Source organism: Centroberyx gerrardi, chromosome 2, assembly GCF_048128805.1.
Source record: "Centroberyx gerrardi isolate f3 chromosome 2, fCenGer3.hap1.cur.20231027, whole genome shotgun sequence".
Classification (NCBI taxonomy): domain Eukaryota; kingdom Metazoa; phylum Chordata; class Actinopteri; order Beryciformes; family Berycidae; genus Centroberyx; species Centroberyx gerrardi.
Genome location: NC_135998.1, coordinates 32,608,101 through 32,621,714, shown reverse-complemented (window position 1 = coordinate 32,621,714; position 13,614 = coordinate 32,608,101). Strand labels below are relative to the sequence as shown.

The 13,614-nt window shown below is 39.2% G+C and overlaps 2 protein-coding genes across 4 annotated transcripts in view; one reads left to right on the top strand and one right to left on the bottom strand.

Moving 5' to 3' along the window:
- Positions 1–9,957, bottom strand: part of mcc (MCC regulator of WNT signaling pathway) — a 37,392-nt gene extending 27,435 nt beyond the window's left edge. The window contains exons 1-3 of the mRNA XM_078287164.1: positions 9,831–9,957; positions 7,176–7,420; positions 4,887–5,083 (exon numbers count right to left, since the gene is read on the bottom strand). Of these exons, the coding sequence (XP_078143290.1) occupies positions 4,887–5,083; positions 7,176–7,420; positions 9,831–9,952 (564 nt within the window). The 5' untranslated portion in view covers positions 9,953–9,957. The remainder of the gene's footprint in view (positions 1–4,886; positions 5,084–7,175; positions 7,421–9,830) is intronic.
- A 3,140-nt stretch (positions 9,958–13,097) lies between these two features.
- ythdc2 (YTH domain containing 2) overlaps positions 13,098–13,614 on the top strand; it is a 41,589-nt gene continuing 41,072 nt past the window's right edge. For all 3 annotated transcript variants that reach the window (XM_078287157.1, XM_071906078.2, XM_071906077.2), the window contains exon 1: positions 13,098–13,156. The gene's annotated coding sequence lies outside the window, so the exon portion shown is untranslated. The remainder of the gene's footprint in view (positions 13,157–13,614) is intronic.

Below are 13,614 nucleotides of genomic sequence, written 5' to 3'. Positions count from 1 at the left end.
ATATATTGTGTATATATTGTGTAACACAAATGTGTGAAGACACACAGATGTGTTAAAAATGCTACATCCTTTTTTTTTTAGAGCATATGTATTTATGTATATATCATATTTTATTGTGTTATTTATTTTATTGTGTTATTTATTGTGTTGTGTTATTTATATTTATGATTTGATTTTATCTATTTTGTTTTTGAAGTTTATTTTCATAAAAACATTAAAAAAAATTCTGAGGAGAACCCTGTATACATAAATTGTGGCCTCTCTCTTCAACCACATGACTCCGAAGTCCAAACCATAAAACAACACAAGAGACCATAAACTATTGGTTGCTAATTGCTGGGAAAACCGACAAAGAATTTCTATAGCTGCAGTTGGGGACTACTTTTTACCATAATTTTTACCAGCGGCATTTGGACAGGAAGTAAACACTTAGAAGAAGACCGCAGCCCTTCTCTTCCCCCCAGACTTCCTATGGGAAGTTGACCCCGTCCATTGTGTGTAGAGCTTATGGCTGTCCTAGAATAATTGCAATACATTTACACACAAATGACCTCAAAACAGAGCACATGCCATATCCTTGGAGGCAAATCAAAGACCAAAGTCAAGCTAATGCTTTTTGGAGGATGTTCTTTCTCTCTTTTGAGAGGAAATTATAACTATGAAATATGTTTGAATTTAAACCTTTAAAAAGCTAAACGTCATTTATAAAAATAATTTACAAAAATCCACTACTGAAATCTGAAAATCAAAACACCTAAACGGAAAAGGAAGAGGGAAATGGTAGTCTAATGCAGAGAGACTGAGGAGGAAACCCCTGCTGTCCTCCCTAATTTAACGGGTTTCATTTTCTTCCCTGTAGGCCTGTGATTGGCCAATAATATGTAATATATCACCTCAGCAGAGGATATCCTCCCTTACCAATCAACCACCAGAATATAACGCTGCTTTGGCTTGTAGACGTAACAATGGAGAGGTGCTCGTTGCAAAACGGGGTACACATGAAGGATTATCCAAAACGAAAAAACATCCAAGGCACACTCAACTATGTACAAAAATTAAAAAGCCTTTATTAATGTGGCTAATGCATGGCGAGAATTAAACAACGCGTTACGGCATGTAAACATGTGAACATGTCACCCTACATGTTCACAGGTAGGGTGAGAGAGAGAAAGAAGGGGGGGGGGGGAGATAAAAAGATGGAAAGAGAAAGAAACAACCCTATCCTATATGTAATGTAAAGGTACGGGTAGTACGGGTCCTTTGGTTGGAGAAATATCTAATTGTACAGTTATTTGGGACCACAACACTATTGATTATGAATGTTGCTACTGTTCCTGTTATTGTATGTCAATGTGACAATATCACTCAGTTACTTGTAATTGTTGTACTTTCCCCCGTTTGTGGGAATGTCAGAATTCACTTATCTGTAATTGATGCTGAATTAACCTCTGTCAGAATGATGGCTCTCTAAATAGAGCTGTGCTAGAGAATTTATTGGCCAGTCAAGGTGGAACATATGCTGTGATTGGTTCAGAATGTTGTACATACTGTATATTCTACACTACAATAATGTCACAATACCTCATATCATTGATCATCTTAATGACATTTACAAAGAAGTCCACTCAATTTTTCAGTTTTTAACTAATATGGATACCAGCAGATTATTAGTGATACAGTGTGCAGTTGGAGAGTGTGTAATTTCAATTCTGCCTGAGAATACCACAGACTTTAGATTGGAATGACGATTTCTGTTCCAATAGGCCAATGACCTTAAGCTTACAGCCAAATCAACAATGGAATGGCTTCAGAACAACAATGTGAAAGTCCTTGAGTTGCCCAGCCAAAGCCCAGACTTGACTCCCATTGAAATTCTAGGAAATTACTTGAAGACCGCTTTTCAGGCGCTCCCCATCCAACTTGACCAAACTTGAGCAAATCTGCAAGTTGGAATGGGAGAAATCGCAAAATCCTGATGTGCCCAGCTGATCCAAACATATCCAAGAAGCCTGGAAGCTGGAATTACAAAGTATTGATGTTGTATGTTTCCATTCAACAAAAAGTACATTATGAGCGACAGAATGTCACAGAAAGTAAAATGTGAATCAGGTGCATATTGACCAGCTGGGTCCTTGAATTGAACAAATTGAACGAATTGACAACGAAATGTACTTGGCAATTTTCTAATGAAACAACTAATGGTCATACAATCATGATAGAAACTTACATGTGAGAAACAACATGTATGATATTCTAATGTACCAAATGATGGTCATACAATCATGATAGAAACTTACACGTGAGAAACAACATGTATGATATTCTAATGTACCAACTGATGCTCATACAACTACAATGGAGACTTATGCATGTATGACATTTCTGGGTCGTCATGGTGGAGACATTTTACAGATAACATTTAAGAACATCCAAAGCCACTTTTGAAGTGGTGCGCAACAAGACTGACCCACTCTACATGATTATTTATTCAACAATTATGTTTCTATCGCTATTTATTGCATAATTTATTAACTGACGAAAAACTGTGAAAAGTGGGGGTTTTTTTACATTTAAATTTGCTGTTTCCATTCAGCTTTTCTAATCCAATACATCATAATTTGCAAAAAAAGAAACTTGGATGGAACACCCAGCTCATGTGTAGCACTCTATAACCACCAGCATTTGCCTAATCTCACCTACTCCCTCCCTTTCTTTTTCCCTGTTGAGGAAGAGATATTTCGTTTGAACCTAACTACCCTCCAGCTGGTTTTAATATGTCCCTGATGACTTAGCTGTTGTGAAAACTCCTTGAAACTCAGTGAGCTGTAAGCTTCCCTTGTGGAGGGTGAAGGTGTTTACTGGGGGTTAAAGACAGACTACTTGGACTGAAATGTTGACAAAAAACAGAAAACTTGTATTTTTTGTGCAAGTTTCCAACCATCTAGAAACCTTTTAGGATCGTTTTATAGCAAATCAATACACTAGAAGCATGCCCCCAGTTCCATCTCTCTATTTTTTTAAAACTATTTCTAGCACTTTACATGATTGTTATATGATCATAGGAATACTGTATGGACAGTATAAGACTCTGTTGCATGACTAGTCACACTGGATAAGAGGCTAAATGCCTAAAATGTAAAAATGTAAATGTAAACTTTACAGTCTTACCTCGCTACCCTCATTCTGGGAGTCATTCCCTGACTCCACAGCCGCTACAGAAAAGTTCATGATTCCCAGCGCTCCCAAACTGGATTAACATTCCAGAGCGCTCTCCACGCAGCGGAGTGGAGAAGAAAGTAATGGAGGAAGGAAAAAGAGGTTGTGAATTGAAAAACGCAGCGGCTCAGTCCTTCCAGCTTCCAGCTCCACCGACTGCGTTTGTCAGCCATTTCCAACTCGAGCGTAATCCCATTATTCCACACGGTGAAAATACGGCAACAACACACACACACATTCACACCTTAACCGTTGGCCCTGTCATCTCCATACGCTTCCTCCACGGCTGGAGTGTGTTTGGAGAGAATTCCCCAGGGCTAGTCTCTCTGTGTGTGTGTGTGTGTGTGCGTGTGTGTGTGTTCAGTAATGTTTTCTTCTCCGGTTTCCCCACTCTCCATGCCTCTCCAATAGTATGTTTTTTCTGTACACTCCACTTCTTGTCTCACTCTGCTTCTCTTTTTCTGTCACACAATAGTTCTCCATCCATCTATCTATCTATCCTGCCCTCTAATTGTTCCCCCTTCTCTCTCTCTTTCTCTATTGTATAAAGTTTTTCTTTCACTTTTTTATTTTGCTTTTACTTACGAACTACGGTCTGTTTTTTTCATTCTTATCTAAATTATTCTGCATTTGTTGTTCACATTTTTACTTATCTTGTAAAGCAATTTGAAACTGTTTTGATAAGCGCTCTATCAATACAGGGCATTTTTGTAGGAAATCCAATTATTATTATTATTCTTTTTTCTCCGCTGTTTGGGTCCAATAACTTGGCGACACATTGGTAACTTTTTTCGTAATTTGGCACATAGATAGTCCTGTTCACTCGCTACTTGGACACAAAGAATGGTACTGATTGGGCCATAGGGGGCGCTGTAGTAAGCCCTCAAAGTTTAAGACTCAGCCCTGCTGTGCTGTTAATCGTAGAGATGTGAAAATTGGTACAGATATGTATCTGGACATACTGAGCATTTTTGCCTCTAGTACCCATAATGTCGTCTATAATTTTTGGCTGCCATTTAGGATTTTTTGAAAAGCCTTTAAAAATCTTCTTCTCATGAACCGCTGGTCAGAATGACATGAGCTACACAGAAATTATACGAACAGACAATCACCCAACAAACATAAACTTGGGGCACAGACATACAAGGCCTACAGCCAATCACACAGAAAGGTGCATACAAACATAAAACAACAGCAAATCACATGGCATGAATAACGTTGTTGAGGTACTCTCCCACTCAACAACAACAACACAACAGAGTGTCCATACTGGAGAGGATAATACAGTAAGTGGTAGAGCTAAGTAGAGCTAAGATTAGATTAGCAAGACGTAAAACTGAGCAGTGTGGAGAAGAAAAGCAACAGTGATAGTGACAACGAAGATGGAGTAGTGTCACACAACTTCTATCATGTGGAAATGATTTGGCTGTCACGTCTGATAAACCACCAGCAGCACTGTATGTAAAATATGCAGACTAACTGTGTTAATCACGACGGGAAACACTGGCAACCTGTTCCATCAAATTAAAGTACTGTCCCACACAGAGCACACACAAAGACTGAGTTTGCAGTAGCTGTCATGCTAACTTCATTCATCCCACTAGCCAACCTGTTAGCAGTGCCTCATGTTGCTTTAATAAATCAGGCACCTGAGTCTGGGGTCTACTCACTGTGTTGGCAAGCTCCAGGTAGTTTCCTTCCATGGGTACCCAAGCACTTCTCTGGGCCAGGAGCTTGTGGAGGACAGACCCAGGTTGTTCTAGAAACTTCTGGAGCAGGATGGACTGCTGAGGCTGGACATCTGGGCTTTGGAGGTCCCGTGCTCCAGAGTCATACTCCCAACTTTCTCTGGGTCCTGATAAAGTGCCTAAAGATACAAGTTGTAGGTGGCTTAAGTATTGGATGGGTATATTTACATTTCAATTTTAGGTATTTTGCTAACACTTTTATCCAGAGCGACTTCCCATGAGTAGGATAAGCTAAATTCAGAGATCTCCAAAAATTACAAGCAAGCAACAATAAGGAGTGCAAAAGTCATTCCCTTACATTATTCCACTGGCCATAGAACATTCATGTAAGGGCAAAGTGCATGGAAAAGAAATGGAATGAGAGCTAAAATAGATGTAGAAAGGATTTTTTTTAAAGAACATGTAGGCTTAACAGGTAGGAGGCTGGAATGCTTCTTAGCTTCTACTGGGATTTGGTGATCTTTGGATAAAAAAGGCTCCTCTGGTAATTATGTGGAAAAATTAGAGATCCAAGGCACTCCAAAAATCACACTAAAGGCCAATTAAAAGCCAAAACAAAGTTAAAATTAATAGCATTTATTCTATTTGCCTAGTAATAATTAGTAAAAAAAACAAACAAACACGTCAATTGGCCTTATGGTAACGCTATAACAAGCAACTTTACATCGTAGAGACAAAATTTCCCCTGGATTCCTTGGGTTATTACGCATCTATCCATATAGGCCACGCCCATTTTCCGCCATTTTTTTCCAAAACTGTTTTTTCACTACCTTCCTACAAATTTTGTCCAATCTTCACCAAATTTGCCACACAACCTATTTGGACTGTCCTGCACAAAAGTTATAATGAATGGATTTTTGATATTCCTTACTGTTTGGCCACAATTGGTTGCCAAAGTTCACAAAAATGTTGCAAATGTGGCCTATTTTACAAAAATGTCCATAACTCATGGATGCTTTAAGATATCATAACCAAATTTGGTGGACATGTGCAGGCAGCAGCTCTGAGTGAACCATGCAAAATGTGGTGGCTCACAATAATATCATTAATAGTATGGTCCACTAATCATAATGTCTTTCTCATCTTTGGACAAAGTAACATGTGCTTGTACCCCGTTCATTGCCGCATGTGTCTATATTTTTAACTTGTATTTTCTTGTATGTTTGTTTATATTGTTGACTTTTTTGTTGACTCATGTTTGCTTTTGCATTTTGTGCGTAGTCATGTTTTACAGGTCATGACATGGTGCTCTGAGATGAGAGTGATACCATTTACTCATTGTGCACTTCTATAGGCTGATGAAGGCCATGTCCCAGGATTCAGTGTGCATTAAGGCCACTTTCACGTCTCTTCTGTGAATATATTTGTTTTTTCTCTCTATAGTTTGCAGGGTGGTCAAGGACGAGACTGAGCTGTGCATTGTGATTGACAGACAGTAGGCACGCCTCCTCGCAGAGAGCTCGTCTGATTGGTTGAGGCCTACCGGGAGCAGTGAGATTTTGGAGAGCCTGAAAACAGAGGCAGGGGCGATCACAGAGGCCTGATCTTCTCTCAGACAATTCAAATTACTCATGGCTGAAAAGGTGTTATGAAATTTTCACCAAATAATACAAAAAGAAATTTGCCTACCCTAGCTTTAAGATCTTGTTCTCTGAAGTGCAGCAGCAGTAAGAATGTTATTTTCAGTTTCTATTGCCTGATGTGATGATGAAGCGCCATTGCACTGTTTACATGTCTTCTTGGGCTGATTAATCAATGAATTGTTTGAATAGCCATTGATTAATCACTCAAATAATTGTCAGATTATCGTTTGTTACAGTCCTGAAACCTACATGACATTTAGGCCTGTAACTATTGTCTAAAGGCAGTGATTCTCAACCTTTTTCATATCAAGGACCCTAAATTAGTAAACATTAGAACCACGGACCCCCATTTGATGAGATTTTGTCTCTCGAACCCAAATCTGAGAATATTTTTATTGTTAAATATGATTTTGTCCAGAATTCCTTTACTATCTGTACTGCAGGTAGAGAGATAACAGTGAAACTATGACGAAAATAGTTATTCTTCTACATTCTCTATTTGTGTTAACTTCTTGTAAATGAAATAATGGTGAAGTTTAACAATTCATCAATTTGCCTGGGACCCCCTCGAACCCGCTCAAGGACCCCCGGTGGTCCCCGGACCCCACGTTGAGAAGGTGACACCCACCCAGGCTGTTGTCGCTGCTGGTCGGTAAGGAGGAGACGCACTGCTGGAGCTTCCTGCCGTCCGAGTCGCAGGCCTGCTGATACAGCTTGTCCTCCTCCTTCCTGATCTCCTGGAGGAGCTGCATGCGGCAGCGGCTGAACTCCTCAAAGGAGATCCGGCCTCGCTCATCGGCACCGAGCTGGTTCATGATCTCCGCCACCGACTCCTCCATGTTGAGCTGGCGACACATCATCAGCAGGTCGTTCCTGGAGGTGGAGAGACAAGAAGTGTTTGTAGGATGGGTTTGGTTGCTTTAACATTACATGTTTGGAAAGGTTGAACAGATTTAAGAGGGACAGATCCAAGACTAGTTGGGTTTCCATCCACGTATTTTTATGTAGATATGAATACATCAAATTAGAAAAGTTGAACAGAACAAATACATTTTGAGAAAATTTCCTAAGTACAAAAAAATTCTACTCTCATTTGAAGTGGAAAAGCTTTTTGTAAAATTATGCGATAAATTCATAAAATTAAATGAATTTTGCCACGTGCATGTCTTTGTTTTGGTCCAATACTAATAACTTCTTTGAAGACATTTACTGTTTTCAGATGGATGCGTTTTTCTCTGATGTTGACAAAGCCTTTTTATTGCGTTGTGTTATTTTTTCTGATATTTCTAAAGTTTGTTTGAAATTCACTTGACAGGCTAGATGGAAACAGAGCTACTGTCTCACTAAAGCTGAATTTCATATTGTCACACTTAATAATTCTGTTTCATTTCTGAATAGGTTCAGCATTAGATATGTGATTTAATCTACAACTCAGCTTTGAGAGTCAAGGTCATTATAAATACTTGGAACTGACTAAGAAAACACAGTTTTCACCTCACTACCAAACCAAAACCCTTAATTTTATCCCTGAAATGTCCTGAATTTCTCCATTACCTAAACATTAATTATCCATTAAAAATAACATAGCTTTAAATAAGTAAGGTCAGTGTTTATAAGGGATTTATTCATTATTGAAATTTTGTATTCTACTCCGCGGTGTAAAAAATGCTTATAGTCCCCAAGCCACGTACTTTACTGCCAGGAGGAATAGTGTTCTGATACAGGCGTCTTTAGCACAAAAAATGACGCAACGTTCAGAAACGTTATTTTAAAAAAGCAGCAGTCTGTCTTCCCAAGTGAAGCTGCGGCTGAGGTGACAGGAAACAAGCCTTCTGCCTTTAGAAAACGCATCTTCGGAGTCACACTGGTATTTCAAGCTCTAGGCCTACCAACCTAGGTGTAGCCTGTCTAATCGAAGAGCATGCTGTGCAAACTAGCGATAGGAGAAAGCAATATATGTTGAAATGTGACCAGTTACAAGTTATTTTTTACATGAATAAATATGATTAGCATAAGAAGCTAGAGGAACTATGATGCTATAACTTCGCTGCGCTGTTAACGCCTGCTGCTTTGGGTGGCTAGAAGAAAAAAAGTTGGAGCACCACGGCCTGTATTAAATACCAACAGATTCACATATGCTCATACATGTAGATGTTCTACGGCCCAGATATGTTAAGTCCAGCCGACAATAGCATGTCGGGGAGTGGACCCAAAAGTTTGGAAATTTGTTCCAAGTCCGCTGCCAGTGTCAAGCCCGCCACAATAACAAACAGTACTTCCGGTCAGTAGTTTCCAAATAAAACCCTTATTGGCGAACATCAGTTTCCTGAGCGATACTAAGTGCCAAAGTGAAAATAATGATCATAGGTAACAAAGAATCTATAGTGAATTACAATAAAATTGTAGTTTTCTTTTTTTTTTTTAAATGTCCTTTACACGGGTTGTTTGTTCTGTACACACCTCAATTCTTCCTTAAAGGATAATTCCTATTATTTTCAACCTGGGCCTTATTTTCCTATAGCATTGGCCATCATGCTGATTGATTTTGATCAAAATTGCATCGCTTACCTCACTGTAGAGCTACCTACCTCTCAGTTTGCCAGGAGCACTGCACTTCTATAGAGCTATTTACATAGTCTACTGTGGTTCACCAAGTGATTTTCCCCATGTTAGCCACCTGTCCAACTTCATTCTTCATTCTATTGTTGATTGCATTGTCGTTATTTTATCCCTAAAATGTCCTTAATTTCTCATTACACAATTATCCATTAAAAATAACATAGTTTTAAAAAGGTAATGTTGGTATCATGGGTTTATAAGGGATTTACTCATGGGTTGATTAATGGAGACACTAATTAAGGGATTTTTCATGCCTTTTATGCATGGTTTACAGGGTTATTAATGAGTGGGACTCAACATGTAAAGCAAAGTCAAGACTCAACAGCACCATCTTGAGGCCATGGAGCTACAACTGTAAACAAGGAAGTGTGTGAGCAATGCCATAAAGTATCAAATGGACTGACAGAACATGGTAATTGTTCATATATTGTTGATAATTCTTGAAAATAACCGGAATTATCCTTTAATCCCGTTTCCCAAATGTGACACGTTTTGCGCTTTTATTTTGAAGACATTATTGCTTCACTTCCGATCATAGTCTGGCTAATTGTGGCGCAACGCAGTTCGCTGCTTTTAGGTCTACTGTACACAGCCAGAGAGAAAACAGCCTCGTCTCTACATAAGGAAGAATAGAGTGAGTAGAGTAGAGATTAAATAATGTTACCGGTTGAGAAAGCCGTCTCCGTCTCCGTCGCAGGTCTTAAACAACCGCCTTATCTTCTCCTCCTCCCCGGTATTGGAGGTATCACTGCTACCGCTGCTCACACTCTGCGCTGCAGCCGCCATGATCCTGCTGTAGTCCACTACGTTAAAATGTAGTCCATTATGCGAGTCTGTAGTTAAACTCAAGCACCTCAAATCCACTACGTTAACGTGTAGGCCGAGTCCAATATGCCGAATTTCTCTCATTTAAATTTTCCTTATTAATGCGCTAAATGACATAGCAATAAAGTCTGTCTACTGTAAAACCATTACTAATATTGTTTGCCATATTTCAGTTTTGTTTATCTGTGTTATGGTGTTTCTGATTGGATATTTTCTATTGTAGATACTGAATTGTTTGATAGCCTACTATTTTGTAGGTCTACTTGGAAGGAAATAGCCTATAGGAAATAAAACTGATATTGTGGTGGACTCTATAGACATTATTCACCATAATCTGTGGTTTGGGTATATTTAACACACGCAGTTATATTGTGTGCTTCTCAGGGTTAAGGAGACACGGTCCCTTTAAGAAAGTCTGGTTTTCTGAGTCTCAGCTCGACGTAATGTTGTGTTTTAGAGCGCGAGGTAAATTGTCTTTTCTCTGTGGGTTAAAAAATAAATGACACACGAGTTGGTGTAGTCAACGAGAGGAGTTGTCCGTCTCTGCATTCCTGCCACTTCTACAATATAATTTCTCATATAGGATGCAAACATGTTTCTTATGTAGGCAAAATTTGGATCATATTTTGCTCGTAGGATAGTGAGATTAATTCAGAATACAGCCCTTTGATTTATTAAAACTAGTAAAAGTAAAGCAAAATCAGCAACACATGATGATAAAACCACAGATATATGAGTCACATCTGGGTATTACAGAAAATATTTTTTCCTTGCTGTCTTCTATTGAAAATTGCGGGGAAGTGTGTGTGTGTGTGTGTGTGTGTGTGTGTGGGTGTGTGTGTGTGAGTGACTGAAGGTCATTTGAAGTTCTTCACTTAGAACAGTTAGAATTCTCATTTGGGTCTGTCCTTTAGTTCTGTGGCTTTGTTAACTGAAAAGAGCTGCCTCTGTGCCTCCAAATAGTTTTTGTTCACTAGCTATGATTGCGTTAGGCAAAATGGAGAAGGGCCTCACACATTGGTCTTTGCCTGGGGCCTCCAAATCACTAAAACCGCCCCTGACCATATGTGCATTGCTTCAATCACCAACTTCCATGTCAGTTGAGGAGGCAGCTGAAGTTTTCCATATCTTGCAGTCTCTACGAACCAGTAATCCCTTAAAATAACCTTACATGTTCATTCATTGACATTAATTCACCCCTTCATTCATGCAAAATCCCCTTAAAATTAATGAAGGGAGTTATTAATGGAGGAGATCCCGTCGAAACCTTCCTTAAACACCCCCTTAATCTTGACTCCTTACTTTTCTAATTTAATGAAAAATTAAGGGAGACAGGAACTTTTCCATTAATTTCCTCTTAACGCTGTAAACCATGAACAAAAGGCATGAAAAATCCCTTAATTACTAGTGTCTCTGTGCATCAACCCATGAATAAATCCCTTATAAACCCATGATAGCCTACTAACCTTACCTTACCTTTTTTTTTAAAGCTATGTTATTTTTAATGGATAATTAATGTTTATGTAATGGAGAAAATAAGGACATTTCAGGGATAAAAGTAAGGGGTTTGGAGTAGTAGCCTAGTGTTGTGCTCTATAAATTCTCCTTTGCACAATTATACGGCTTAGCTCACCTGATCAAGAGGGTTTGATCTCTTACAGCCCCCAACCGCATGCTACAAGCCGAGAACATGGACTTGTATAGGCTACTGCTGTAACACTTGTTAACAGTCCATCGGAATGCATTGGGCAAGGCAATGAGACAGAATTTTCTGCGTTATGGAACACGTGCACCAGCCACGTAAGAGAAAGCATGTTGTAAACCAGCCATCTCATTGGTGCACGGGCAGCCTTGGGCACGGAGGCCGAGGAGAGAACTTTATGGATATAGCTAGCTAAACTAAAACCTCTACTGGAGCTAACAGGTACTAAACTGGTTGAATGTTGAGTATATCACGAGTGAAAGTGAACAAACATGGAACGGTTTCACTTCATGTTATTGAAACAGTGCTGTTATAGAAGCTGTTTCAATCGATATTTGATAATTTTTATGTTAGCTTTAGCGTCAAACTAACTTCAGCGCAATCTCGCCTTCAAAATAAAAGCACCAAAATTGACAGTCTTGACAATAGGAATTTTAATATCTATTATTCAGGGAACAAATGATTTAAGACTAAATTGAAAATTGAGTTGTGAGGCTGAGATAGTGTTACAGTTTTCTCATTGCTTTAATGTACAAAAATAAGAACATCAAGGCCATTGATCCACAGTTTACTGCATAATTATCAGGAAACTTCATAGTAAAGATCTAACTTCTCAATATGTTCTGGATCACTATGTTTTTTAAATCAAGAAACCTTTTTTTTAATTGAATAAGTTGCAAATCTACAAACAAAAAGGAAAACATCAAAAATACTTGCTGAGCACCACGAAAATTGTTTAATAAAGACAGAACAAAGTACAAATAGCCTACATAAAAAAATACTGAAAAAAGGGGGAAACCAGGTGCGAGTCTAGCACATAGGAGGGACTGTATCTTATTCAAAATTATAATCTTCAAGGATTCATTTTAAAATACAAGCCTTTTTTTCTTTCGTTAGAGCAAGGGCTTTATGTTTAAAATCTAAGTTGTTTTGTGTTAACAAATGGAAAATTTAAGCTTGAAACTGTCAATAGCCAGAACAAATCCTGTGCCCCTCTGAAACTGCGTTCCTCGGGGCACGTTCAAATGCCCCAAAAAGAACTGGAAGTTTAAAAGGAAACGGTAGTGCATTGAACGTCCTGTTGCAAAGTGTTTGTTATTACGGGGTGTTAGTGGCTGAGACCATAGGCTGAGACACGATTCAGGCGTGACGGGCGTTTGTACATAGCCAATGAAAATGTCACCCTGAACGGGGTCAAACCGGTGCAAAACGTTTCACACCTGTTGGGAGTAAACGTTTTGCACCGTAGCAAAACGGTGCAAACTTTGAACGTGCCCCAGCTGGAAGGCGCAATGTATGGCACTCGCAGAAGGTGGCGGTAATGCACTTATATCGCTGGTTGCCAACCGCCGTTAAAAGACAAGAAGAAGAAGAAGGAGGTAGTGGACCAAGTAGGTTAGTGGACAGCCAAGAGGTTTTGGGTTTGGCTTGTTGGCGAGCACTGCAGGAGCCATTTGGTACAGGTATTGTTACTGCATTTCTACTCTGTTGCAAGGTTGGATGTGAAACAATTATAATACTAATTTCAGTGTCTAACTTACTTAGGATATCGGTGGATAGGAAAACACGACCCGTTTGTTGTCAAGGCTTCTTTACAAACCGAAACCATGCTAACGCTAGTCGCTAATTTATACTAACTCTAGCTGGCTGAAATCAATATAATCTACTCAGTGCTAGCTGTAAGTTAAGGCAAGCTAACTCTCTTTACAGATATGTCAGCTACTTACGCTTGGTTCAGACTAGCCCCGTTGAGACTGGCACTACACTGCGTATGGGTGCCAGTCTCGCGGCGTTCTATTAAAACACCGTGTTTATAGAATCTTTGCGGCACTTGGACTTAATTTAGGCAATGTTTCCAGACCGAAATGTGCCAATCTGACAATCTTTCTGAAGTCCTCGAACCCTTTTCTGTTACCCGAGT